Source organism: Microcebus murinus, chromosome 3 (genome assembly GCF_040939455.1).
Source record: "Microcebus murinus isolate Inina chromosome 3, M.murinus_Inina_mat1.0, whole genome shotgun sequence".
NCBI lineage: Eukaryota > Metazoa > Chordata > Mammalia > Primates > Cheirogaleidae > Microcebus > Microcebus murinus.
Genome location: NC_134106.1, coordinates 75,689,853 through 75,716,085, shown reverse-complemented (window position 1 = coordinate 75,716,085; position 26,233 = coordinate 75,689,853). Strand labels below are relative to the sequence as shown.

The following is a 26,233-nucleotide window of genomic DNA, read 5'->3' as shown; positions in this document are numbered from 1 at the left end:
CGGGGTCAGCTCTGCTGCCCCTGAGGCTCTTCACCTCTCCCACCCAGCTGGTGCACCCCAGCTTGGCCCACGCTGCTTAAATTCGGTTTCTGGGACTTGCACCCAAATTGTCCTTACTGAAGTAGAAATGACACCACAAGCCTGAGGCCCTGGAGACAAACTTGACCTCCCCTCCCTGCTGCCCTAGAAACAAGGCCCAGTGAGCTGGGCTTCCGGCCTCCCTCGGGGAACCTGGGTTGTCAGACGCTCCAAGGGTGCTTTGGGTGAAACTGTTGACTGGAGCCAGGAAGTGGTGGCCGGTTCCAGCTGCTAACAAGACGAAGGCGACCGACTCAAGATGTTTCACCGCATAAATGACTTTTATTTGCATGTGGCTACTTGGTATATATTAAACAGTGATGACCCCAGACAGCTGCCAGCAACAAAATGAAAGATTAATGGTGGCTTTCCAAGACATCAAGGCAATTGGAAAGTGAGTGGCAAACAACAGTGAAGCCAGTTCTTTTCTGTGGTTCCTGGAGTCCCCTCTCCCCAGGAGTGGAAAGCAGTTGATACAAAACTATAAGCCCCAGATTCAGTTAAAATAATTCCCTTTCATGTCATAATTTATTTCATTCCAAGCGACAGCAGCACCTGCAGTTACGGGGTCGGGCCCTGCGCGCCTGGCTCAGCAGAAGGGCACAGCTCTCTTCTGAAAAGCATCTACTCTGAAACCAACCAAGCACCTCGATTTGACATTTCTGTGTGCACAGCCGGCCTTTTCTTTACGAATGGGCCCAAAGTGCAAATGCCTTTCGAGCCCAGCTGAGGGCCCTGGCCCCACCCAGCGGCACCACAGGTCCTCAGGGCCTTGAACTGAGTAGCACCTAAGCAGATGCAAGAGGAGTGAGTGTGCGCAGATGAGCACAGTCCCAGGGACAGGGGTCCTTTCGCTGCCCCCTGAGGCCATGCAGCAGCTTTTCCCTCCCGTGTGGTTGTGGCAGGAGAATCTGTGGATGTGACATTCGGCCTCGTTCACCTGAGGGTCTTTTCTGAGGGATGACTCAGCTTCTAGTCCTTGGCGGGTGGAGTCCTGGAGCCCGGGCAGGGCGCGCTGCAGCCGCACAGTTCTCTGAGTCACCTGACAGGTGGAGAAACCCTTCCCTCCCCTCCCCCACCCACCCCGGGTCTTACTGTATAATGATTTTGTAGAGTCAATCACTTATTTTCTCCACAAATCTACCCTGAAAGCTGGTTTCATGCAGATCTTCCTTGGACCTCAATGCTTGGGAGAAAAGGGGAGGAGGATGAGGAAGGAGGTGGGCAGGGTAGCGTGTCCCTGTCCACTTCCCCGGGGACTGTGGACCTCCGCTCCGCGGCAGAGGCAGAACCGAGGAACAGGAACAAGGTCTGCGCATCTGCACCGGATCTGAAGGCCTCCAAGGCACCTTTTCCGGTTTAAGAAAATCAGACTGAACGTTCCCCTGAAGCTGCCATAGGGAACCGCACCGCCGAGGCAAAATCCCCAAACAGATGGGGCAGCAGTGGGGTTGGGATTCTCAACGGCGAGGGCTTCGACGTGGGTTTTCTAGAAGAGCTAGCAGGGTCAGGCAATTCCTAGTGACAATTGCTTTTCCAGGAAAAAGAAAAATAATAGTTTTTTCATATTTATCATAGTGAATTAAAATGTCCAAACAAATATGCCAAGTGTGGTATCATGGCTCAGACTCAGGTGGTCTGTTAGTCCCACGGACGTCTCCATGGGTCTTCCGCTCGTCATTCAGAAGGCAAATGTTGGAAGCTGCTTCGAGGGGCCCACCATCCGGGCTTCAGAGGGGCGCGTCCCCTTGGCGCAGCCCCGCAGCGTCAGTGGTAGTAGATGCTGAAGGCGTGGAGGATGTACAGCAGCGTGGTGAGGAAGGCGAAGAACTGGAAGGAGGCGGAGAGGGACTGTGAGGGACAGCCGGCTCCTGCCCACCCGCGGGGCCGTCAGCCCCTGCAGCCCAAGAGGCCACAGGTTCTGACCCTGCCTCGGTACCCTGCCTGGCCTGGGGGCAGCAGCCACTGGCAATGACATTGTCCTCCTGGAAGCTCTCCTTCCTAGGGTGTCCCTGCAGCCATCCTCCTGTCCTCCCTCATCACAAGGTCTCTGTCTTGTCTGCCAATGTGTCCTCCACCACCTGGCCACGCAGGGGCTCACTTCCAAGCCGTCCCTGGGCTCTCCTCTGCCCCCTCCAGCCTCTCTGTGCTTCAACAGCTCCTGCTGTTCCACTCATCAGCTTCCTGTAAAGGCTCAGATACCCCTCAAGCTCTTGAACTCCTGACATTGCCCAACAAGCCTCACAAGCTGGGTGAAGCCCCAGATCCTCATCTCGTCCAGCTACCCGAGCCAGACACCCGCGACCCCTCTGACTCCCTTCCGCCCTCCTGCTGCGTCCAAAGCCCCCCACAGCCTGCTGTTTCACTGCCTGCCCAGCTCTTGGGAAACCCACTCCCCTCGTCTCGGCCACCAGCATCCCCTGCCAGCATTTCTCATGGCCTCACTTGTCCGCTCCTGCCTGCCTGCTGCCCCCAATCTGCTCCAAGGGGAAAACCCCAGCGTGATGTCCTGCATTAAAATCCAGGATGGCTCTGCTCTTTGCTCAGGATAGAGGCCTTTAAGCTGCCCTTAACTCAGCTTCCAGGCTCCCCAACTGCCCCAGCCCACTCTGCCCTACCACTGCCCACTCACTCTTATCATTCATTCATTCGCTCATCCCTTCCACAGGTATCCCTTAAGCACCTGCCATACTTAGAACGACTCTGGCCATAACAGTGGACAGGACACTCAAAAATCCCTGCCCTTACACTGTAGTGGTAAGAGGCAGAAAACAAGCAAGATAAACAAGCAGGGCATGTGTAGTAGGTTGGGGGGAATAAGCACCAGGGGAAAATGAGGCAGGAACAGGGAACAGGGAATGGGGTGAGGGTGAGTACCAGGGAAGGCCCCAGGTGACAGCAGGCCTGTGTACCGGGGCAGCAAGGAGGCCAGTGTGGCTGGGGCGGCTGGCCAGGGGCCACGCTGGGGACGGGCTGGGCCATGGAGGGCCTGTGGGCTGTTTCTGGAGTTGTGAGTTCAGGAAGCTAAACTAGCTTGATGAGGAGGGAAGGGAGGCTGGAAGGCAACTGAAATATCCTGTGGCCACCCCAGAGGGTCACAGTGCTTGCCTGAAACTCCATTCTTACTCCAGGACAGCACCCCACATTCGGCCCTTCCTCCTGCCGTGGCCATGTGAGCCCTGCAGGAGCCGCCAGGTTGACAAAGGATTTTCTGGCCACAGTGACTGGTCTGGGGGTGGGCATGGACTCAGCCTTGGTGTTAGAGGAAGTTTTTAAGGTAGGATGACGGAGGGAGGTCAGGCCACTGCAGAGCAGAATCCGTGCTCTCTGCCGCTAGAGGGCACACCCCACAGGGGAGGAGGGCTGGTGTGCAGGGAGGTCCCCTCCATGCTGCTGGACCTCCTGGCCTTGGGGTCTGTCAGCCACCACACCACCCCGGGGGGCTTCTGTCACTGACTTAAAAGGACACTGGAACGGTTCAGCCACAGGCAGTGACAGCCATCACAGGATTTTCAGTAGGAGAGAGAAACATGTTCCAATTTATGTTTTGGAAAAAAAATTGTCCTGCAGACAGTGTGTCGGGTGTATGGGGGAGCGAGGCTGACTGAGGTGGGCGGAGAAGGCGGGAGGGGACCCTGACATGGGCACACGTGTCTACACGGACACACACGCACTTCTTCAGCCACACGCTCCCTCAGTGTGAGGCGCGGGGCCGTCCCTGCCGCGCACACCCGGCGGGAGGAAGCCTCATACAGCGGACGCCCTCCAGTGACGGCGGCTGTCGGGGTCCCAGCCCACTCACCGAGGCTGCCGTGTTGATGTAGTAGTGGCTCACGTTCTGGTACTCAGAAACGATCGTGGCGTTCGCTTGTAAGACGGCGGCGCTCATGTACAGGATGGCCGTGGTCCCGTGGTACAGGCTGTCCTGGAAACGCAGACCAGAGGCCACCGTCACCCAGGTGACCACTTCCCTGTGGCTACACAGCTGGGAAGATTGAGAACAACAGACAGGCCCAACCCCCTAACTCCTGCTGTTTTCTGCATGTTTGTAATGAAATATCCACGTGGCAAACAACAGCAGATTCATAAATAGCAATAATAATATCAGTACCAGCTAACATGTACTGAGTGCTTGTGCTGCGGCGTGCTCTGCCCACGCCCTTTTCTCATTGATCCCATTCTATCCTGTCGGCTGGGAGGTGGGCACTCTTTATTACCAGCCTCGTGGGGAGGTAGTGGAAGCCCAGGGTAAAGGGCAATGGTAAATGGCTCAGCCAGGACTTCAACCCCGGCCCCATTAACTCCATGCTGTGCTCCCAGCTGTTGACGTCATGAAGACCTACCCTGTGCCAGGCACCGTCCTAACAAGGCACACGTCTCACTTCATTCTCACAGCTAATTTCTTAGGGCGGCTACTGCTGTTACTCCCAGTCTGCAGGTTAGGGCACCGAGGCTCGGCCAGCACAGGCTGGAGTTGGTGCAGTCAGGCCAGTCTGACTCCAGACTTGCATTTTTGAGCCTCTCAGGGAAATTGTGTCACTTTCCACGGTTTCCGTTACTTGTGATCAGCAGGGGTCCAAAATATTGAATGGAATATTCCAGAAATAAACTATTCATAAGTTTTAAATTGCACACATTCTGAGTGGCGTGATGAAATACTTCACTGCCCTGCCCTGTCCTGCCTGGGACGTTACTCCTCCCTTTGTCTAAGAGATCGGAGCTGTACTCACTCCCCACCCATTAGTCACTTAGTGACCCTCTCCGGGATCAGATCAGCCGTGGCGGGTAGAAGTGCTTGGGCTCCACTCGTGTATTAATGGGTACTAATGATATGTGGTATATGTGTACCATGGAGTTCTACTCAGCCACAACAACAGTGGTGATCTGTTATCCTGGATGGAGCTGGAGCCCATTCTACTAAGTGAAGTATCCGAAGAATGGAAAAACAAGCACCACATGTGCTCACTATCAAATTGGTATTAACTGATCAACATTTAAGTGCACATATAGTAGTGACATGCATCGGGTGTCAGGCAGGTGGGAGTGGGGAGGAGGGGATATTCACAGCTAATGGGGGCGGTGTGCACCATCTGGGGAAGGACATGCTTGTAGCTCTGACTGGATTGGGGCAAAGGCAATATATGTAACCTAAACATTTGTATTCCTGTAATATGCTGAAATTAAAAAAAAAAAAAGAAGTGCTTGGGCTTGAGTCACCCTTATTTGACTTAGTAATGTTCCCACAGTGCAAAAGCAGTGATGCTGGCAATTTGAATATGCCACAGAGAAGCCATACAGTGCTTTCTTTAAGGGAAGGCGAAAGTTCTCCACTTACTAAGGAAAGAAAAAAAAAACCTGTATGTTGAGGTTGCTAAGATCTATGGTAAGAAGGAATCTTTGATCCGTGAAATTGTGAAAAAGGAAAAAAAAATTGTACGTAGTATATCTAGTGTATGGTACTATTTGCAGTTTCAGGCATCCACTGGAGGTCTTGGAATGAATTCCCTGAGATTAAGGAGTGTCTACTATATACCATCTCAGATGCACTGGAGAATTATTATTAACTCTGGATAGGTGTGGTAATAATGGCAGAGAGTTTGCATAGTTTTTTGAAACATACTGAAGTGTGTGCAATGGAATAACATGATGTCTGAGGTTTGCTTTAAACTTCCCCAGTGGGGAAAAAAAAAGGATGAATGAAGCGAGAGTGATAAAATCTTGATAATGCTGGAGTCTGGGTTATGGACATGTGAGGGTCTATACTATGATATTCTGGACTTTTGTATATATTTTAAATTGTTTAATACAGAAAACTTTAAAATGGTTATCAAGACGATGTGACAGCATAAAAAAATTAATGATGTCACAATAAATGAAAGCATCTACATCCAAAATTATTTGTTCAGTGTGATTAAAATGTTTATACACTTTGCATAAAATTCATGTGGAATATAGAAGAAAGAGCCTATCACAGTGATTGTGACAGGACCTTGAGACTGGAGTGATTTTTTTTTTCCTTACTAGCATTTTCTTCAATATTGCTGCAATGATTTTGCCATGAATAAAATTTTGGGGAAACACTTCAGAATGTGCTGATTACAAGGGCATTATGTGTATTCCTGACAATGAAGGCGTCGGAGGGGAATACAAGGAAGGATTTACTGTTGCCGAGAAAGGTTTTCATTTGGGCTTAACAATAAACATTCTAAAATCCAAAGTCTTGGAACTGTGGGTCTCACCGAGGAACAGTCCCCGATCTCTGTTCTCTGGTTCTCCCTTCCTGCCCAAGAAGGGCCCATTGCCCTAACACCACCCAGGACATCCAGTTAGGGGAGCCACCCCACTGGTTCTTACCAGAACTTTCCAGGACTCGGATCTTTTATAAAATCCAACCAGGTAAGACAAGAGGAGCAGCAGGGAGATGAGGAAGGAGGTGAGCGACACATACATCACCCATCCTTGCAGCAGCGGGCTTGCGACCTGGGTGGCAGCCACCAGGATCCAGACCCAGAAGCCAAATACCTGTCGGAGAAAAGCACAAAAGCAACAGCTTCATTTGCTTGCGTGGCGCATGTCGCCCTCTGCAGGGCATCTCCTCTTCTCTCTGTCTCTGGACAAAAGCTCAGGGGAACTTAGGGGTGGACCAAGAGGGAAATGAGGATGGAAGGCTGGCCCCTCTGAGTCACAGTAAAGCCAGGCCCTATTGTTAGAAAAATGCAAGGGGTTAACACAGAGGTCGTGAACTGAGGGACTCTCAGCCAAGGCTGGCAGTGTCGGCGGTATGTACAGTTTTAAACAATTCTGAATAAGTGGCCAACATTTTTGTTTTTTCTTTTTTAGGGACGAGGTCTCACTCTGTTGCCCAGGCTGGTCTCAAACTCCTGGCCTCAAGTGAGCCTCCCGCCTCAGCCTCCTAAAGCTGAGGTCCCCAAGACCAGTACCTGCCCATGTCCTGTTACAAACTGGGCTGCAGAGCTCTGCCTCCCCTCCCCCCCTCCCACCCCATGAAAAAATTGTCTTCCATGAAACTTAGGAACCAGGTTGCACAGCAGGAGGTGAGTGGTGGGCAAGCAAACGAAGCTTCACCTGCGTTTATAGCCACTTCTCATCACTCACACCACCACCTGAGCTCTACCTCCCCCCACCCCATGAAACACTGTCTTCCATGACACTGGTGCCTGGTGTCAAAAAAGTTGGGAATCACTGTCCTAAAGCACTGGGATTACAGGCATGAGCCACCATGCCCAGCCAAGTTGCCAACATTTAAAACAGGATATTTCACATGAAAAATCCGGTTTGGGGACATTTCTTTAGAAATACATGGTCCTGGCCACAGTGTACCCTGCCCAGGCCAGAGTAGGCTGGAACGAGTTGTGACTGTCTCTTTAAAAAGGACCTAGAGTCCTCAGTGGACCACATCCCCTACCCCACCCTCCAACCTTATGCCATCCTATGGCACGTTCCCTGTTGCTGACTTACACCGTGGAATAGCACTCTCCTTCCCCCAGCTGCCCTTACCCACTGACAGTGCCTGCCTGGTGGCCCCACGAGCATTTGGTCTGGAGATCCCAGGTCATATTATCTGATGCTCAGGGATCAATTACCAGCAGGCAATATGATTACAGCTTAACTACTTCTCAACTCTGTCCAGCTATTTGTTATCCTCTTAGTGGAGAAGCCAACCCTTTTCCCCGTCCATCTCTGTGGGCTTTGTCTTTGTTTTCAGGCTGGGCTTCCACTCATGTTGGTGAGCTCAGGGAAGGATCTACATGTCCAGTAAATGGCATGTCCAGTTAGAGGCTGGGAGGGAGAGGGTTGGCATGAGCACCGGGTGGTTTTGTTATCAGTCTCTGACTTTCTGAGTTCCTCTCCTTCCTGGGATCTCCTTAGGATGTCATTGCAGCCCTCCTCGGTTCTCCCTCTGCTCACTCCCATTAAATTTGTGCATTTAAGCACCACACAGGCTGGCGATCTCAGGAACCTGCCTGTAGCCCATTTGTCTCTGTGGCTTTCAGCCCCACACATCCATCTGTTCACTGGATGTCTCTACCTGCACGTTCCTCTGTAGGAGCTGACCCTGCACTTGCATAACCTCTAGGGTGATTGCCTCATTAGATTTCACACCCTATACACTTCACTTCCTCACCCCAGTCCTGGGCCTGCCCCTCAAACTCCTCAAATTCAACAGGTACACAATCCAAACCTATCATCACTCCCAAATTCGTTCAGAACCCCCCCTCTTCAGCCCCTGCAGAGAATGACCCACCTGAGGGAGAGTTATAGGATTGGGAATGGGTATACAGAGGCCCCCAAAGATAATGATTATGTTCTATTTCTATTTCATAGTGGATACACAGGGCTTTTATAAAGCAATAAAATAATTTTGAAAAAGAAGAAGAGCTTATTGGACTGTGAAACCACTGAAGATTTGGGATGATGGGGAAGGGGGATCCAAGGATAACTCTAACTTTGTGGTTTGGAGGAATTATACTACCATATTTTAAAACTTTCTATAAAGTTATGGTAATCAAAAGAGTTGTCAGTTCAGGTGACTCACATTTCTGCCCATCTCAGGAGACAACTCATCCCCTTTCCAAGTTCTGTTGCCTTTCCACATACATTTTAGAATCAGCTTATAAATATTAACATTTACAGTGTGTGTGTGTGTATAAATATATACACACACTGGAACTTGAGCAGAACTGACATCCTTATTGTGTCGAGTCTTCTAATCCATGAACATGGTATGTCTCTCCAATTATTAAGGTGTTATTGACATCTTTTTATTAATGTTTTATCAATGTGTACAGTGGGTGTACACATTTTATTATATTTATTTCTAATTATTTTATTTGGGGGCAGCTGTTGTATATACTATTACTTTTTAAAAATTCCATTTCCCAATATAATTTATTTTTTATGTATTGACATTGTATCCTGCAACTTGCTAAATGTACTTTTTAGTTCAAGGAGGGTTTTGTTGTTGTTGTTGTTGTTGGTAGATTCTTGGGGTTTTCTATGTATCTCATTAGATTTTAGTTTTAATTTTCATGATTACTAATGAGATAAAGCTTATTTGTAATTGTTAGTCATTAATATTTCCTCTTCTGTGAGATTTTGATTGTTTTTATTGGTTACAGATTTTTTAATATATTTGTCTTTTTCTTATTGATTCATAAGAATTCTTTCTGATAGTGTGGGTTTTATTGGCTGTTATAAACATTGCAGACATGCTAACACATGTGTCACATATTTTATGGTGTCTTTTGATGAACTAAGTCCTTAATTTTAAGGCAGTTGATTATGTCAACCCTCTCCTTTATAGACTATGCCTTTTTTCAAGTTTAAGAAATCCCTCCCTACCCTGAATCATAAGGATATTCTTGCATCTCAGACTTTCCTTTTAGGATCATTTTCTTTGTTCCTGAAGTATAATCTTTAATACTCTCTTTAGTGAAGGTCAGTTGGTAGTAGTCAGTTTGATTTGTTAGAAAATGTCCTTAATTTCCCCCTGACAATTATTTTCTCTCAGCACTTCTAAGACATATTTCCACTATAGTCTATATATTATTCCATGTTTTCTGTCTTTCATTATTGCTGTTGAGAGGTAAGCTGTCAGTTGAACTGTTGGTGCTTTGTAGGAATCTGTCTTTAGTATCTGGGTGCATTCAGTGTCCTCTCTCTCTCTCTCTTTGGTGTTCTGCAATTTGTGCAAAAAGCAATATAATGTGTTGCAATGTGGCTATCTTTTTATTACTCCTGCTTGGTATTCATTTTTATATTTAACACCTGAAAATTCCATTAATTTGGTCCTAGTAGCTTGATTCTGCAGATCGTGGCTTCTGTTAACTTTTAGTTCTGTTTGTTTCCTCCTGTGTTTAGTGAATTTTGATTGGGAGTTCATGTCTGTGGGGCGGCTCAGTTCTGAATGATGCTATTTGAGACCTTCCAGGCCAAACAATTCCACTAACTTTTGTGTAGCTCAGCCAAAAGACACACAACAAACAGGTTCTGCTTTTGATAATATATCCCAAGCTTTCTGAGACTAGTAGTTATTACCTTATAACTGGCCAAAACATAGACATATATATGTCACCCTGTCCCTTCTGAGGCTTCCACTGCTGTTGTCTTGAAAAGGAAAAGCACTTTTGAATTTACAGAGAATTCATGGGCTCTTAAGAAGAAAAACGGAAGAGGAGGTGAGGAACCAGAACATAAAAGGAAGTTGACCATGAAGCAGAGACTTCTGGGCAAGGAGTACACATACAGCTCTTACAGGGCTGGGAAACACTTCCAGAAGGCTGGTCACTTCTTAAGACACCAGTTCTGGGAGCAAATTCCCCCAGGCCTTAAAAATCAAACTCCCAGTGAATTTTGGAAGCCCCAGGCTGGGCCTGAGACTGCTTGTGAGTGACTCAGGGCTGGCTTGTCCTAAGGACGGGTATTAAGGAATGGGAGCCTCTGAGTTGGGATCCTACAGACCAATCCCAGTGACAGGGGCCCCTGATGCTGCAGAGAGGTGCCAGGGCTCAGCTTTAAAGTACCTGCCAAGCGTCCTCCCCACCACGCCATGGGAAGTGCATAAAAATGCTGATCCATGGCCTACCCCCAAACAATGCTAGCCATTAGTAGAAATGGCATTCAGAACACAGTGACTGCACCGGAATTTATAAAATTTTTGACACACGTTAGAGCTCTGAGGGCAGAGAATGTTCTGTGCCATTCACCACTGTATTCCTGGTGCTCAGCACAGGGCCTGGAATAAAGCAGGTGGGGAAAGGGGAGGTCAAAGAACAATTCTTTTGAATGAATTTGTAGTCATGCCACCATCACCTCCCATTCACCAGCACTTCACAGTTTATAAAGTGCATTCACCCATACCGCCTCGTCCAGTCCATACGACGGTCCTAACTCCCTTAGAAACACCAGAGAACTGCCACTTGATAGCTTCCACTGCTTACTCCCAGCTCGCCTGTGCCAGCAAGGGTGTCTCAGCCCCACTGTGCCAGTCAGCACCTGCAAAGGGGTCCCTGTCCCCCTCCTGCCAACAGAGGCTGCTCTGGCCAGATGCAGCCATATGCACATTATTTACATTTCCATACTTTCACCACAGTCTATGGGGTGGTGCAGTACTAGAGGGGACTGAGGCTTGGGGTGCACACATGGGGTAGGACACTGGTTGGTCTCTCTCTGAAACCAGTTTTCACACCCTAGGGCAGGGGCAGGTAGAGGCTCCTGGAACATACCTGGAAGTCAGCTGAGGTCTGCAGGGGGAAATTAAGGGCCTTGCTGGGCACATCATACCCATGGTCCCAGGGGGCACATGTAGCCTTCTCCCTTGGGGATCCAGCTATGGTTTAGGGATCCCTGTTCCCACCTTTTCACAAGCCAAGGCTCTCTGAGCATTTGGGAATCTACTCAAATTGCATGGGAATCTTTTGAAATGGCTTTAGTGTTGCATAATCAATGTCGCACAGAGAAATTCGCTTTCTATTTCCACACCCCTCTACCTTCTAAACAGTAGGAGGAATCCAGGCCAAGAACTAATTCCAGGTGAATTAAAATCTAGTGGAGTTTGTTATCTCATTTCTGTCTCAAGCAGTCTAGGTTGGATTCTTTGTAGGTGTGAGAACTTTGAGTATTTGTTTTTACTTTTTTTAAAAACTCATATTTAGCTTTACAAATTTTCCTGGCAGCCCAAACCGCTCTCCCATCATAATACTCATTTTGTATTTCCCAAGAGCAGGAAATATTTTTAGGTGGTTGGGGCTGGCCCTCAAAGTGGAAGAATATTTTATTGCAGTTAGACATTTAGAGCAAGTATATTTCAAGCATAGCTTTGGCAGGGTCTTTTTCTTATAAGCAAACACACATAGTCATGTATACATTTTCCAAAGGGCTGAACTGAAACTTGGAAGGACCTTTTAAGGTAGGATGAAGCTTAATGATAGCTTTGTTCACTTGCTGTTCTCTAGAACACGGAGAAGAGCTCCCTCACATTTAGAAAGCTGGCCAAGAATGGAATATAAGAACTAGAGTAACGACACTTAGATTGGGAGTCTGGGAAGACATGGCTGATTCCAGGTTTGGAGCAGGGAGACTGAGCCTGGACATGTTATTACACCAGATAGTGAGAAAACTTCCAAAGGCTCCTGGGGTCAGGTCAAAAGGACTCTGCAGCCTCCTGCTGGTCAAAGATGGGCCAGCTTGAGACTCAAATAAGGAGAACCACTACAATGGGTTGGAATGCATCAGCTAAGTTGAAATCTGTGAGTTCAAAATGATACTTAAAACGAAAACTTCTTTGATCACTTTTGGAGGATGCTTGTTATTTTGAAAACTGCTTCAAAAAGGAAAAGAAACAAGTAAAAAATGTGGTGTGGGGTTAAAGAGCTTCTAAAATACATGGATACCTGAGCATTATCCTCCAGGCAACATTCTGAGTCCTGCTACTACTGGAACCCTCTGGGGACTTTGAGAAAGCCCCAAGGGCTGGGTCCTGCCACAGAAATTCTGATGGAACTGGTGAGGGAGGCTGCACTGCTGAAAGCTCCCCAGACTGTGTGGGCAGGGCTGAGGAAGCCCCAGCCCTCCTCTTTGCTCCCACTCTTGCCTCTCCAATCTACGCGCCATGCAGCCTGGCTCCTCCTGGGTTTGCCTCCCAGCTCTGCCTGCTGGGCATGTTATTTAACTGGGCTATGCCTTTGTGTGTCCCTGTCCATCAAATAGAGGAGGGGGGGATCTTACTGGCCCCTCTCGCATCTGGTTCTTGTGAGGATTTGATGAGTCTTTCTCTGGCACATGGTGAGGGCTGGGTAGTGACTGTTAGCCATGGTAGCCATACCATTTGCAATGGCACAGATGGCAAGAGGGGATATTCCATGAGAAAGACCCAGAAAAGGGAGTGTCCAAGGCTGGTATTCCTAAGGGATGGGAAGTTCACTACTAACAGGGAGGGGTGGGAGACCAATCTGCTGGGTGGGTGAGATATTATAACATTTAGGGGGTGCAGACCCTTCTTATGGGTTGATGAAAGCTTTGGCTAACAAAGAAAATGTACTATACATATGCACAATTTTTGCACATGCACAATTTGTAAATTTGTAGACTCACAGACTCCCAATGTTCATATGTAACCCTTAGGTTGAAGTCCATTGCCACCTCCAGGTAAAATAACCGTGACATCAGCTTCTCTATTATTTTGGCAATACCAATCAAAACATTAAACGCATGTACTATTCAACTCAGTAATTTCACTTTTTGGAATTTGTCCTACAAATGATGCACATGAACAAAATGACAAATGTACTAATTTGTTAACTGTAGTCTGCTAATGACAGAAAAAATAGGAAACAACTTAAATGTTCATCCAAAGGGGACCAGTTAAATCAATTATGTCTGCAAAGTGGAACACTCTGTAGCCTTCAAAAAGAATGACAAACTCTTTATTTCCCCAAATGGAACAAGACCCAAAGGTTTTAAAAGGCACAGACCAATGTGCCCAGCATGCTAGGATTTATGTAGGAAAAGAAGAGAACACACACGTGTGTGTTTGTAGATATATGCATTTGTTTGCAGATAAACAGAATATTTCTGGAAGGAAACCCTATTAACCAATCAGCAGCTTGGCCTCCAGGGCAGAGAACTGCTGGGCTTGGGGACAAGTGTTGAATGTAGGACTGTGTTCATGCTGAAACTAATCCAAAATGAGTAACACATACATTTTATACAAGAAGAAGAAAGAAGCTGTGCAGGACAATGGAGGCGCACTAGCGAGTTCTGAATGGGAAGAGACAAGCAGAGAGTCACTTTTTGGGAGGATGGGTCTCTCACCAGGAGAGAGCAGCCTTGTGGGCAGCGGCGGGGCTGGGGCAGGGACTGGGCTGCTGCCTCTCATACGCTGAGAGGTTCTGAGGCAGACACTACCTGAGTGATGACCCCAAGGCAGGGGCTAAGGAGGCGCCAGAAAGATGCGTAGTCTCAGATCTGCATGGCTGGGGCTCCTGGCTGAGGCTGGGAGTTGTGGGTTTGGGGTGGGGTGGACACGAAGCTGAGAACCAGGGAGGAGCACTGGGGCGGGCACCCAGGTGACAGGTTTTTCTGCATAGCTGGGCGTTGTTTCAGCGTGGCAGGTTTCATGCACTGCCAACACCACATTCTTTTTTTTACTTGTCTTAATTTTCATAACACTTGTGCGTCTCCTTCCCTTTCCGGGTACTCAGGTCACCGCAGGCTGTACCACAGAGCCTCAGAAACTTCGGGCTTGGAGGAAAAGGCCCACATCAAGACAGGTGAGGCCCATGTAGTCAGGGCACCAAGCGAGCTGGGGGCTCCTGGTCCCCAGGGGCCCGGAAGGAGTGGGCTCCGTAAAGGATACACTCGGGCCTTGCCCACATTGGCAAGCTGGGCGCCCTGAAGGCTCCCTTGATGTAGTGATGATGTTTCACAATGAAGAAAACTATTGCCCTTCATATTCAGGCATGCACAGTGGATGCTGTTTGAGTCTAGGGTCTCTTGGCTATTATATACCTCCCCCTTTTTAAAATTTTATTTTCTATTTTTATTTTTAAGTTTTTAGAGACAAGGTCTTGCTCTGCCCCCACCCCTGGCTGGAGTGCAGTGGCATGACCACAGCTCACTGTAACCCTAAACTCCTGGTCTCAAGTGATCCTCCCACCTCAGCCTTCTGAGTAGCTGGGATTGCAGGTACATGCCATCACACTTGTCTAATTAAAAGAAAAAAATTTTTAGAGATGGGGTCTTGCTATGTTGCCCTGGCTGGTTTTGAACTCCTAGCTCAAGTGTTCCTCCTGTCTTGGCCTCCCAAAGTACTGGGATTTGGGTTTTTTACCACTCTGTCTAGGAATGGCTGTGAAATTGCCAAGAACATTAATTTGGGGGTTACAAATACATTTTAGCAAGTGGGTGAATTTGCAAATATGGAATCCAGGAATGGTGAGGGTCCACTGTGCTTTCAATACCACAATTATATTCCAGCAAGTTGATAAAACTTCATTTACCCAATTAGGCCCCAGTGCAGGATACGTCGGGGGCTTCCAGCTTTCCCTGTTAGAGATGACGCTACAGTAAGTACCTTGTTGTAGAGCCAGTTCTTTTCTTTTAAACTGTTTCTCTGGGATAAATCCCCAACTAGGCTTGCTGGTGGGAGGTGTGGGCAGGGAGGGTATGTAGGGGGTGACTTTCCAACATCCTTTAGGATCATCACATTCCTTGGCTGGGGACACCCATGTGACCTAGTCCTGGCCAACCAGACTTGAGGGGAAGGTTTCCTCGCACCTAAAGAGGCACAGGGCATGACTTTTCCTTGCTCTGGCCATTGCTGCGTGTAGGTGAACTTGGAGCCATGAAACAGAGGAGAGAAATGGAAAGAGCCTGGGTCCCTGGGGACACAGCTGAGTGGCTGAAGAAGCAACCTCAAGGGACAGCCTGCCGAGCCCCAGACTCCCAGGACACAGGGTCCTTTTCCCCTCTGGGTAGGGGAAACGCCAGTCCAAGCCAGCAAAAGCCCTTGTCACAGCGCCGCTGAGGACCCTCTGGGATTCAGTCACCCACAACCCTCGTCCCCTCTTAGAACACTCCACCGGCTCCCAGCACTCCCAGACCAAACTCAAGCCTCGGAACTCTGGGCCTGGCCCACCGTGCCCTGACCCCTCTGTGCCAGGCCCCCCAACGCTGCGGCACCCAATGACAGGTGAGACCCATTAGCAGGTTGTGACTCCAATTAGTGGGTTATCAACCAGCATTAAGAAGTTAAGTAGACTGGAATAGAAATTATAGGAGTATATTGTCTATAGGAAAGGGAAATAGTGTTTCCTAAATCTTTCACTAAAACACACCCTGCCCCCCACATGGGGTATACCAGGGTGCAGTGATAATCTCTCTCTTTTTGTGGGTCACTGTCAGCATGCAGAAGCCCTTGCTCCAGCACAGCTTCCTTCCTCCAGCCAAGGAGGGGCCCCACCTGCCCCGCCAGGACAGCTCCTTCCCTGCACAGCAATGCAGGCGGGAAGAACACGGCCCAGAGTAGGCCCACCTGCTGCAGCCTGAGGGCCCACGCTGGGGCCTGGGTAGGAGCATGAGCCAGGGAGAGGAAGGCAAAGGGACATGCTGCAGAGAGGGGAGGGTTGTCAGGCTGAGTGGGAGGAGCCCCAGAGTGTCCGGTGTCTGCAGGACTGGACCCCAGTGTACTGGAGCCAGGGCCTTCCCCGTGCGTGCTCCTGCCCAGGTGCCACGGCTGGAGGCCAGGGGCTGGGCCAGGCCGCCGCTGACCGCAGGCCTCCGTGGGCGGCTCAGAGACCCCAGTGCCCACGCGGGTGCTGCTTACAGCCCGTAAGGCGGCTCCAATCCCTGTGAAGCTTTGGGACGGGCTTCATTAACTCCTGTGCACAGGGCTGGCCAAGACACCTCCCCTAAGTTACCCAGTGGGGGTGTAGCAGGCCTGAATCCAGGAGGCTAAGACAACCCCCAAACGACCAGCATTGTATGCAAGCTCCACACTCCATGGTTCAACCTGGGACACTTCCACACACCAAGTCCCTGCGCCCTGACTCATGGAGGGAGCATTTCCTCTCTCTGTGGCTTTAAGGTTTGCAGGAAATTGCCAGTCCAGTCCCCTCAGGCCTGTCTTGAGGGCCCCTGTCTCCTCCAGTACACGTCCACTCCAGAGCAAGGGCTGGCTGCAGCTGCTCCTCGCAGAACAGGTCATACAAAGGGGTCCTTGGTACCTGTAAGTGCTATCAGGCCCAGGCTGGCAGCAGGCCCAGGAAAATCGGCACATGAAGCTTCCTGAGGCTGGGTGTGGTGCCTCACGCCTGTGATCCTAGCACTCTAGGAGGCTGAAGCAAGGGGATGGCTTGAGGCCAGGAGTTCAAGATCAGCCCTGGCAACACAGTGAGACCCTGTCTCTACAAAATGGAAAAAAAAAAATTTATCCAGGCATGGTGGCACGCACCTATAGTCCTGGCTACGTAGGAGGCTGAGGCAGAAGGACTGCTTGAGCCCAGGAGCTTGAGGTTGCTATGAGCTATTATCACACCACTGCACTCCAGCCTGGGTGATAGAGTGAGACCCTGTCTCTACTTAAAAAAGAAAATTTGGCTGCATGCAGTGGCTCATGCCTGTAATCCTAGCACTGTTGGAGGCTCAGGTAGGAGGATCACTTGAGCCCAGGAGTTTGAGGCTACAGTGATCTATGGTGATGCTACTGTACTCTACCCAGGGCGACATAGTGAGACTCAGTCTCAAAAAAAAAAAAAAAAAACCAAGGAAACATGAGGCTTCCTGAGCCTCCCGTGGGCGTGTGCACCAGGAGGCAGGAAGCGGCACCTGGGAGGGGCCCTGAGTCAGGGCCATGTCCCCCCTGCTGCTTCCTCCCCCCAGGGCCACACCCACCCATTCAGACTGACTGCCCCAGACTTTTACTGACTAAACAGCACAGATTTACAATGTCACATAAAATGATCCAAGTATGTTCTTGTCCATCCAAAGTCTAAAGGGCTTTGCCTTCTTGTCTCTTAAAAGCAAAAGAACAAATCAAACTCTGAACGTTTTGGAGGCAATTTTTTTTCTTTTTTTCCCCACCTGTGTATGTTAGAAAAGTTAGAAAGTGCAGAAGAGACATAAAGCCCCAGGGCCAAGGTGTCCTGCCCCAGTGGCCTCGTGGAAGGCTTCCCCACTCGCCCAGGCCTCTCGCCCTGGACTTCCCTTTCTCACTCTCCATCTTTGGCCCCCATTACATCGACTAACTTCATGTTCCTTCACATGTCCCCAGGAAGTCACCAAATGAGCCTGGACTCGAGCTCAGGGGAGGGCCCCACACCCTCCACCTTCCCCCAGGAACCCACAGACAACATGTGACCAGCCACCTTGTTCCTGCCCTTCATTAGGTATGGGGTTACTTAGTCCTGGTTGATTGCCTGCCTGGCTCTCTTCAGCCCATCTATGACCAGACTCTGCAGGGCAGGGACTAGACCAATGTCACCTCCTCCAGGAAGCCACCCTTGAGTACCAAGCCCCCTAGCACACCTCCCTTCTGATCCCTCTCCACTTTTGTTATCTCTCTTTGCTGCCTCCTGCCTGGACCCTGAGCTCCTGGAGGCAGGACTGTGTTCTGAGGTCTCTGTGTCCCTGTGCACAGCACGGAGCATGGCACAAAGCAGGTGCTTGGTACATGTTGCTGACCCAATTGAGAAGGGAGAAGGCGGACACTACTCACTAGCTGCTTAGTCTCCTGGGCCTGGGCCTGGGCCTGACGCCCACGAAGATGGCCCAGCCACAGACTGGCGTGTATACCAGGAGCCTGGACCAAATGGAGACAAGTGCCCATTTGTTTCGTCCCCACCCATTTCCTCCTCCATCACCTCCCAGGCTCTGAGATCCTCCAAGTCAGGAGCAGTCTTCCCTTGGGATTCCCCGGGGAGGCTTTCCCCACCTCCCTGGCTCTCCCCAACCCCACTCTGCCCCCCTGGGCATCCTGGGACCCCCCACTGCCCTGGCACATGGGATGGACTGCACGAAAATGCGCTGTTGGAGAGCACAATGTTCAAATAAATACACGCACCTCCCTCAGCATCGCTGGACAGGGCGTGTCCAGATGGTGTGTGCGTGTGTGTGTGTGTGTGTGCGCGCGCGCGCCTGTGCATGTGAACAGTGCTGAGGCAGAAAAGCAAAGCTCAGAGAATCCAGCCGAGGCAAAGGGCTGAGAGGGCTGGGTGTCTTTGAATAGTTCTGAAGACCCTGGAGTCCCAGACCCATGATGTCTGGCCCCGTGGAGGGGGCCCAGCTGGCAGGAGGTGGGCATCTCCATGAACATTGTTGACTTGCAATTGAAATTTGCTCACAAGAGACATGCGCTTTCTAATTAGAGGTCTGGATGACCACTAGCAATGAAGTAGCATGGGGTGACATTTCTGGAGTACTTGCTCATGGGGTGCTGCCACTTGTTGTGACCATCCTTATTCCAACCCTTATTCAGGGAGCTGGGGCCATGGACGTGGGTACAAGCCAGCCCTGCTGCCAAGGGGTCAGCGTGTGGGCCCTGGGCAGCCGACCATTCAGGCCGAGATGGGGAAGACCTGACCAGGTGGTGACTGAGGGACAGGCTGGTCTCTCCAGGAGGTGAAGGGGCTCTGGCCAAGCGCTGGCCAGCAGGCCTGAGGCGCGGCAGGGGCTGGTGAGAGATGGGGCCGAGAGACGGGAGGGCAAAGGCTGGTGCCTCCCCTCTGGCCTACTTCCTACACGTACCAATCTGGACAGCACTTTCAAAACCTGTCCTGACTCCCACAGATCTGCCCTGCCCAGGGGAAAGTTCTCCAAGGAAAAAGCCCCTGGGAATGGCAGAAAGCAGCAGTGAGTGCCTAGGCGAGCACTTCTTACTGGTGAAACTCCTTATCTGGGGCTCACCTCGGGTCCAGTGGGTCAGAACGCACTGGCCACTCCCTGCTGCCTCCACAGGGCACCCGGCTAATTCCTTCAGAACACCTGCTGCTTACGTGACAGCCTCCTGGGGGCTGTCCTTCTGGCACTGTGCTTGGTTGTCTGTCTTGGCTGATCTGAGAGAGGCCACCGGTGCAGGGAAGGGTGCCTGCATGGTCAGGGAAAGATCAGGGCTGGAAGTTCAGGTGTGGGCAGAACCTGGACATAGATGCCAGGCTGTGCGGTTAGTTCCCAGTGGCCCAAGCCTCCTGTCCCCTGCTGGGATGTGGGCTCCCTCAGCAGCAGATCTGGCTAGGTGCCAGCCATGGGAGCACTGAGAAGGAGACTGGAATGTTAGAGGAGAATGGAGGGCTTCTTGCTGCCTTTTCCAGGTCTTGCCACGGTTTCTGCAGCAGCCTCAGCGGCTGGCTGTACCCGCAGGGTCCCTGTGTCCCCTTCTCTGGGTGACCACTGTCTCACAGCACCCTTCCTCAGGGGTCTGGGCTGTGCTTCATTTAAAGTCTGAGCATCAGCCCCGCTTCCCTCTTGTCCCCTGACTCTGGGGGTGGTGGCAGCTGCTTCCTGTGCTCATTATTCTCCGGTTGCTTCTGCACCTCCTACTGTCCTTTCAGCCTTCCCACAACTGTGTCAACAAGTCCCTATGTTGAATCCCCTCTGTGTGAGATACCTATCTTGGTTTCTGTTTCCTACTGGACCCTGACCGACACAGCACCAGTGATTGGTCTCCTTGGAGGCCCTTCATCTCCCCCATTAGACAGCACACTGCATAAGGCAGGGGCTATGTCTGTCTTGTCTGTTGTTATATCCCCAGTGCTTGGCAGAGAGTAGGTGCTCACTCAATACTGCCCAGTGGGTTTTAAGTGGGGCAGTGTTTTCCACTTTCCTTATACCCTGAATTTATATACTTATTAACCTATGCAGTCCTAGTCCATACAAGCAAACATCTCACCCCTCAAATCCAAACCCTACAAGAATGTCCAGGTCCTCCTTGAGTCCGTTTGTCCTGATGACCATGCTGGCTCCTGGGCAGCTGTGGCTGTTCACTTTCTCCTTTCACCCATCTCCGGTCTTGGGGTGCTCTCCACATGGTCAGTGTGTTGTGTTACTCTTTTCAAACTGGGGCCCATGACCTAGCTTATCCCCTCAAGTACCTTCTTATTCTCATACCCCTTCAGATTAGAGCACAGGGCTAGAGCAGTAGTAGCATCACAATAAACACTGTTGACTTGCAATTGAAATTTGCTCACAGGAGACATGTGCTTTCTAATTAGAGGTCCGGATGACCACTAGCAATGAAGTAGCATGGGGTGACATTTCTGGAGTACTTGCTCATGGCGTGCTGACACTTGTTGTGACTGTCCTTATTCCAACCCCACAGCTGTCTACGGGGTCACTGTTTTTCTTTATTGTTGCTCTTTCCATTTATTCTTTCCATTTTTAAGGAAATAGAGGCTCAGAGTGGTTAAGTAACTTGCCCAGGGTCTCACAGCCACTAAGAAGCCGAGCCAGGCTTTAGACAAATCCCGACTGACTCTTATTTTAGTGAACCTGACGCACCCAGAGTGCAGGCTGGGCCTGGCACAGAGAAGCCAAGGGGGCCCCAGGTGACTGCCGAGAGGCTCACACCTACCCGACCACATAGCCGCTCCAGTCTGCTCTCCCTGGAGGCCTTCCCATCCCCCTAGTTCTCCCTCCTCCTCTCGTGCCTTCCGGGGGACACCCCAGCATTATTCCCATGGGACCCAGTGGTACCCTGAGCTCAGTGGGTGGTGGCTCCCAAGTCCCGAAGGAGAACAGAAGGGAAGGGCAGGGTCCCCCAGCTGCCAGGACCAAGGTCGAGGAGAAGCCCTGGGGTGGCGAGGCTGGAGCCAATGGAGGGGCAGATATGACAAAGGCAGCAGTGTGAGAGGCAAATGACGAAGGAACGCTGGGGAGACTGGAGACCTGCTGCTCCCAGATGCTGGAGGCTGACAGGGAGCAGAGGAAAGCAAGGGAGAGGACCCTCCTTTTGGAAAACTCAACTTCTAAGGAAATGATATGAGGCAGGTGACAACAGTACCTTTCCTACGCCCAGGTCTAAGCTGAGCCAAGTTCCTTCTCCCAGCCCCCGCCACTCACTTTTAGTCCCCACAGAGTTGGCCCTAGAGGGCCCCTGTGCCTGGCATCAGTAAGTCTCAGGCAAGCTCTTAAATGTTAGAAGAAGCAGGTTGAAATTAAGGTGAAACCGGGAATTTGGGCAAGACAAGAAGATGAATTTCCTAAGCTGGATGAGCCTAGAATGAACTTCTAGGGAGTCAGAGTATTTCCTCCTAACCAACGTGCAGCCAAGTCAAGAAGTTGAAAAGAAAACATCAAACAGGTTGTCCGAATAGTCTCCCCTTTTAACTAGCTGTGTCTCCAACAATTGTCTTAGCTGTTTCTTTGTAATTAGTCAAAAATCCAAATCAACTAGTGACAAGGTTGAAAGTTAAAAGACTTTCCTGGATTCTTACTCATAAAGCATTCCCTCGTTCATAGTCACCTTTGTGAGCTCTCAGCTTCCACCTTTCAGCTTGTAAAAAAGGTGATGTGTCAACATGCACCACTCAAGGCTGGGCCACGAGCCGCACCCCCAAGGTGCGCACCCACACTAGCTGCTGCGTGAAGGGGAGAGGGGATGAATGGAGGTCTCTTCTCATCTTAACACCCATCGGTTCAAAGGTTCCTCACACTTGGAGACTACATTTTGCAATTAACATTGTTTTTAAATAAGAAATCCAAATTCACCAGTAAGCGGAAATATGAATTTTAATGCTAAAGTCTCAGAAGTCCCGTATATTGCTGGTGGGAACGTAAAAGGCAAAACCTATTTTCCAGGCACTCTGGAAAACAGCTTGTCAGTTTCTTAATGAAAATAAATGATACCACCCACAACCCCACTCGAGCCTTTTTCCCCAAGAAGTGAAAATTACATCCACACAAAAGCTGTACCTTAATGTTCTTAGCAGCCTTATTATTTGGAACAGCCCAGAGCTGGAAGCAACCTATTGTTTCTCAATGGGTGAATGGTCACACAAACTATGGCAAACCCACAGCACGATACTACTTAGCAACGGGCAGCGACTACGGATACTGGGAACGACTCGGATGGTCTCGAGAGCATTATGCTGAGGGGAAGAAGCCAGTCACAAAAGGTCACACACTGTATGATTCAGTTGATTTATGTAACTTTCTCAAAATAACAGCATCATAGTGATGGAGGTAGTGGCTTTCAGGGGTTTGCTCAGGAGGGGGCACGCCAAAAGGGTAGCACAAGGGAGCATTTTGTGGCGAGGGACAGCTCTGTACTCTGATATGGTGGTGACTACCCAAATCTCCATGTGTGGGAAGGTGGCCCGGAAGTAGAGAGGTGTGGTGCCCACGGTAGCTGCTGGGTTTGATGTTGCTCTTTTGTTAGGAAAGAGGCAGCCACTGGGGGCAGCTCGGGGAAGGGTACAGGAGACCCCACTGAGCTATCTTTGCAACTTTCTATGAATCTATAATTACTGCAAAATAAAAAGTTAAAAATGTGAATTTTAATGTAAAAGACTTAGAAACAAACCATCTTAGGCAAAGACCTGTAAGAGCAGGCTGCGGGGGAGCAGAGGTGAGGGAGACACTGTAGATCCCCATGCGGTCTGGGCCATCCCATCTGTCATCATCCGGAAACTCCAAGGAGCCAGAGTCGCCTGCCGGGGTGGCACGGGGCCTTAAGGACAGACGATGGGAGGAGGCTCATTTGAGCCCTGGTCTGATTCTGCTCTCCTGGTGGCCCTTGGTTCACATTGGAATGTCCTAAGCGCAGGCCTGCTCTGGGGTTCTCGGTGGGTGCTTCACAAACAGTGGCTGGAGGGAAACGTCTGTCCCGGGCAGCCCCCGCATGGACAGCATCGGAACCCGGGTTACTGGGTTTCACTTTCTCTGCCCCTCTTTACTGGCCTGAGCTCCTGCTTTTACAAGCTGCTCTCTGGACTTGTGTCCTTAGCAAAAACTTAGGCTTGTCCGTGACCCCCTGGGCCCTGAGACAGAACCTGCCCACCCGCCACCCAAGGCCTGGCGCTCTATGGTCAGCCCCGGGGGTGGCAGCGACTGCGTGTCCAAGAGCCCCAGGTCAGAGAGAGGGGCCTGGGTGAGGCCATTCTACACGTGCCTCTCCAGCCCAGCGTGTCTTCTGCTCACTGGAGTCAGAACTTCCCCCCTGCCTTGACATTCTCCCCCCTCCCCTCTGTCCTCCCATCCCTCACCCTGGATGGAAGGCACACATGATTCTAGATGCCCTGCTAGGAAGTCTCATTTAAGGGAAAAGCAGGTGCAGAATAACCCCATTAAATATGTACATGTACATATATGAATATATGCATATCTCTGGATTATATTTATTTCTGGACTTTCTAAGTTTTTGACAATGAATAGGCTTACTTGTGAATTAAAAAGAAAGGAGTTGTAATGAGGAAATATCAGACGAGGCCAAATGGGGGGACATTGTACAAGATAACAGATCAGTACCCTTAAAAAATGTCAAGACAAAGACTGAGAAATTGTCCCAGATTAAAGATGAAGGATGTATGACAACTAGACACACTGTGGGACCCTGGCCTGGATCCTGGACCAGAAAAGCAACATTAGTGGGGAAATCAGCAAACTGTGAATAAAGCTGATAGAATAATTGACAGCATAGAATCAATGCCGATTTCCTAATTTCAAGTGTTGTACCTTGAAAGATGTGGACATTAGGGGAAACTGGGTGACAAGTACTTAGAACTTTCTGTACCATTGTTGCAGCTTTACTGCACTTCTAAAATCACATAAAAATACAAATAAATAAAGAAAATTGAACGAGCACAACAATATCCCCACCTCCTAAAACACCAGGGTCCAGAGCCCAGCATAAGCACGCACTTTACTCGCCCAGGAATTCCACCGGCAGGAGCAGTGTGGGGGCACAGGATGACCCTCTCACAGAGACTCTCCCCCTGCGTGTGTTCCTGATTCTAGAAGCGCCACCCCCCAGCCTCCTGCCAGTCATTCTCTCCTGGTCCCTAGGCCTTTCTCTCTCCTGTGCCCCCACCCCAGCCTAGAAATGCCTGTCCTCTGAGATCCAACTCCCAGGGACAGGCCTGGCCCCCTCCCCGCCCTGCAGGGGTCAGATGGTCTCTCCTTGCTGGTGCCACGGCCTCTCGGAGGGGGAACGCATGGGAGTCTCTCTCCACCAGACAGGGAAGCACCGGAGGCAGCGAGTGCCATGGCCACCCGCTTGCATGGCTGACAGGGAGCTCAGGCTCAATAAAAAGAGGTGGAGCCGACCACGACCCATGTGGCTGTTCCAAGGTGAGGGACACACCCAGGTCCTGGCACAGAGAACTCATAAGAGCACTACAGTGTCATCGGCCTGGCAGGATGCCCACGCTTGTCCCCTGGGATAGCAGCCCTGGCAGAAACCTGCCTTGGGTGGGGTTTTGGCCGGAGCCACCCAAATGCTGGGCTCACCTAGCCTGGCTTCCCTTTCTGGTTGACATCAATAGTCGTCCTTTAACCGGTTTGCCTAAAAGTCACTAAATCCGGCCCAACCTTCCAAGCAGATGACGAGAGCGAGAAGGGCTAGTCACGTCCAAGTGAAAGGTAGATCCTCTCTTTCTTCCTCCCTGCCCAAGGGCAACACTGCCAAATTCAGGACAGGTAAGAAAATATCACTCACAAGCTAGCTGTTTCAGAAGGTGTTCGAAAACCAAAACACACTTCTGTGCCCGGAATTGGTCAGCAGCCTTGAGTGTCGCCCTCCGCGAAAGGGTGTGACGGCAGCGGCCACAGCGCACTTGCATTCTGTGGGTCCCCGCACCACTGTACCGCACAGCTCCGCAGCCAGGGCGGAGGCGCCCCAGCGAGCCACGCAGTGACAGCTCTCGTTTGTAACCAGGGCACCCCACATACTGTTTCACGGCAGATATTGCCGTAAGCCACCCAGGTGTGGGGACCCTACTTTAAGTCAGGGTGCAAAGTCAGCCGAGATGACAATGAAGAAAACTCCGAACGACCTCCTCTCAGCAGGAGAGTCGGAGTCTGCCCGTCTTGACCTGTACGGGAGGCACCACTAGTTGGAGAAAGGGACCCGAGCAGTGCAAGTCCTTTTCCAACGTCTTCCTGGAACCCGGGCATTGCAGCCTCCGCTCCCGCGCCTGCTAGAACCAGGTGGCCCGCGGGCCCTCCCGCTCGGTGGGCCCCGTTTTGGAGAGACCCCCGCCCTGCGTGGGGGCGCACAGAGCGGGTCAGGCCGGCTGCCCGCGACAGCGCCCGCCCGCTCGGAGCGCAGCGGGAGACGCGGAGCGCAGCGGCGGCCCTCCGTCCCCTCCCCCGAGGGCAGCGGCTCCGGCCGGCGCACTCACCAGCTCGGGCAGGATGAAGGCGTAGGGGATGGTGAGGAAGACCGCGACCCCCGAGGGCGCGTCGGGCTGGGCGTAGGTGGTGGCGGGCGGGTCGCGGGAGGCCATGCTCGCTGCCCTGCTCGGCGCCCCTGGCTCGCGGCAGCTCGCCCGCGCCCGCAGCCCGTCAAATATCACCTCCTGCCCGACACACCCATCGGACGTCGCCTGGGAGGGGAAAATGTTCCCGCCGAGCAGGTCCTTCCACTCGCCGCAGCCAACAGATCCTCAGTGAACCGCTGAGCGGCGTCAGACAGGCTCTGTCC

At 50.9% G+C, this 26,233-nt stretch overlaps 2 protein-coding genes across 2 annotated transcripts in view; both read right to left on the bottom strand.

Moving 5' to 3' along the window:
• The window catches only part of MAL (mal, T cell differentiation protein (MAL blood group)), a 279,087-nt gene that overhangs the window by 66,104 nt on the left and 186,750 nt on the right, over positions 1-26,233 (bottom strand). The window lies entirely within an intron of this gene.
• Positions 269-26,233, bottom strand: MALL (mal, T cell differentiation protein like). Its single transcript, XM_012742847.3, has 4 exons — positions 25,932-26,233; positions 6,433-6,600; positions 3,881-4,003; positions 269-1,908 (listed from the first exon to the last, which is right to left on the bottom strand). The coding sequence occupies exons 1-4, from the start codon at positions 26,034-26,036 to the stop codon at positions 1,846-1,848; spliced, it is 459 nt and encodes a 152-aa protein (XP_012598301.1). The 5' UTR covers positions 26,037-26,233; the 3' UTR covers positions 269-1,845.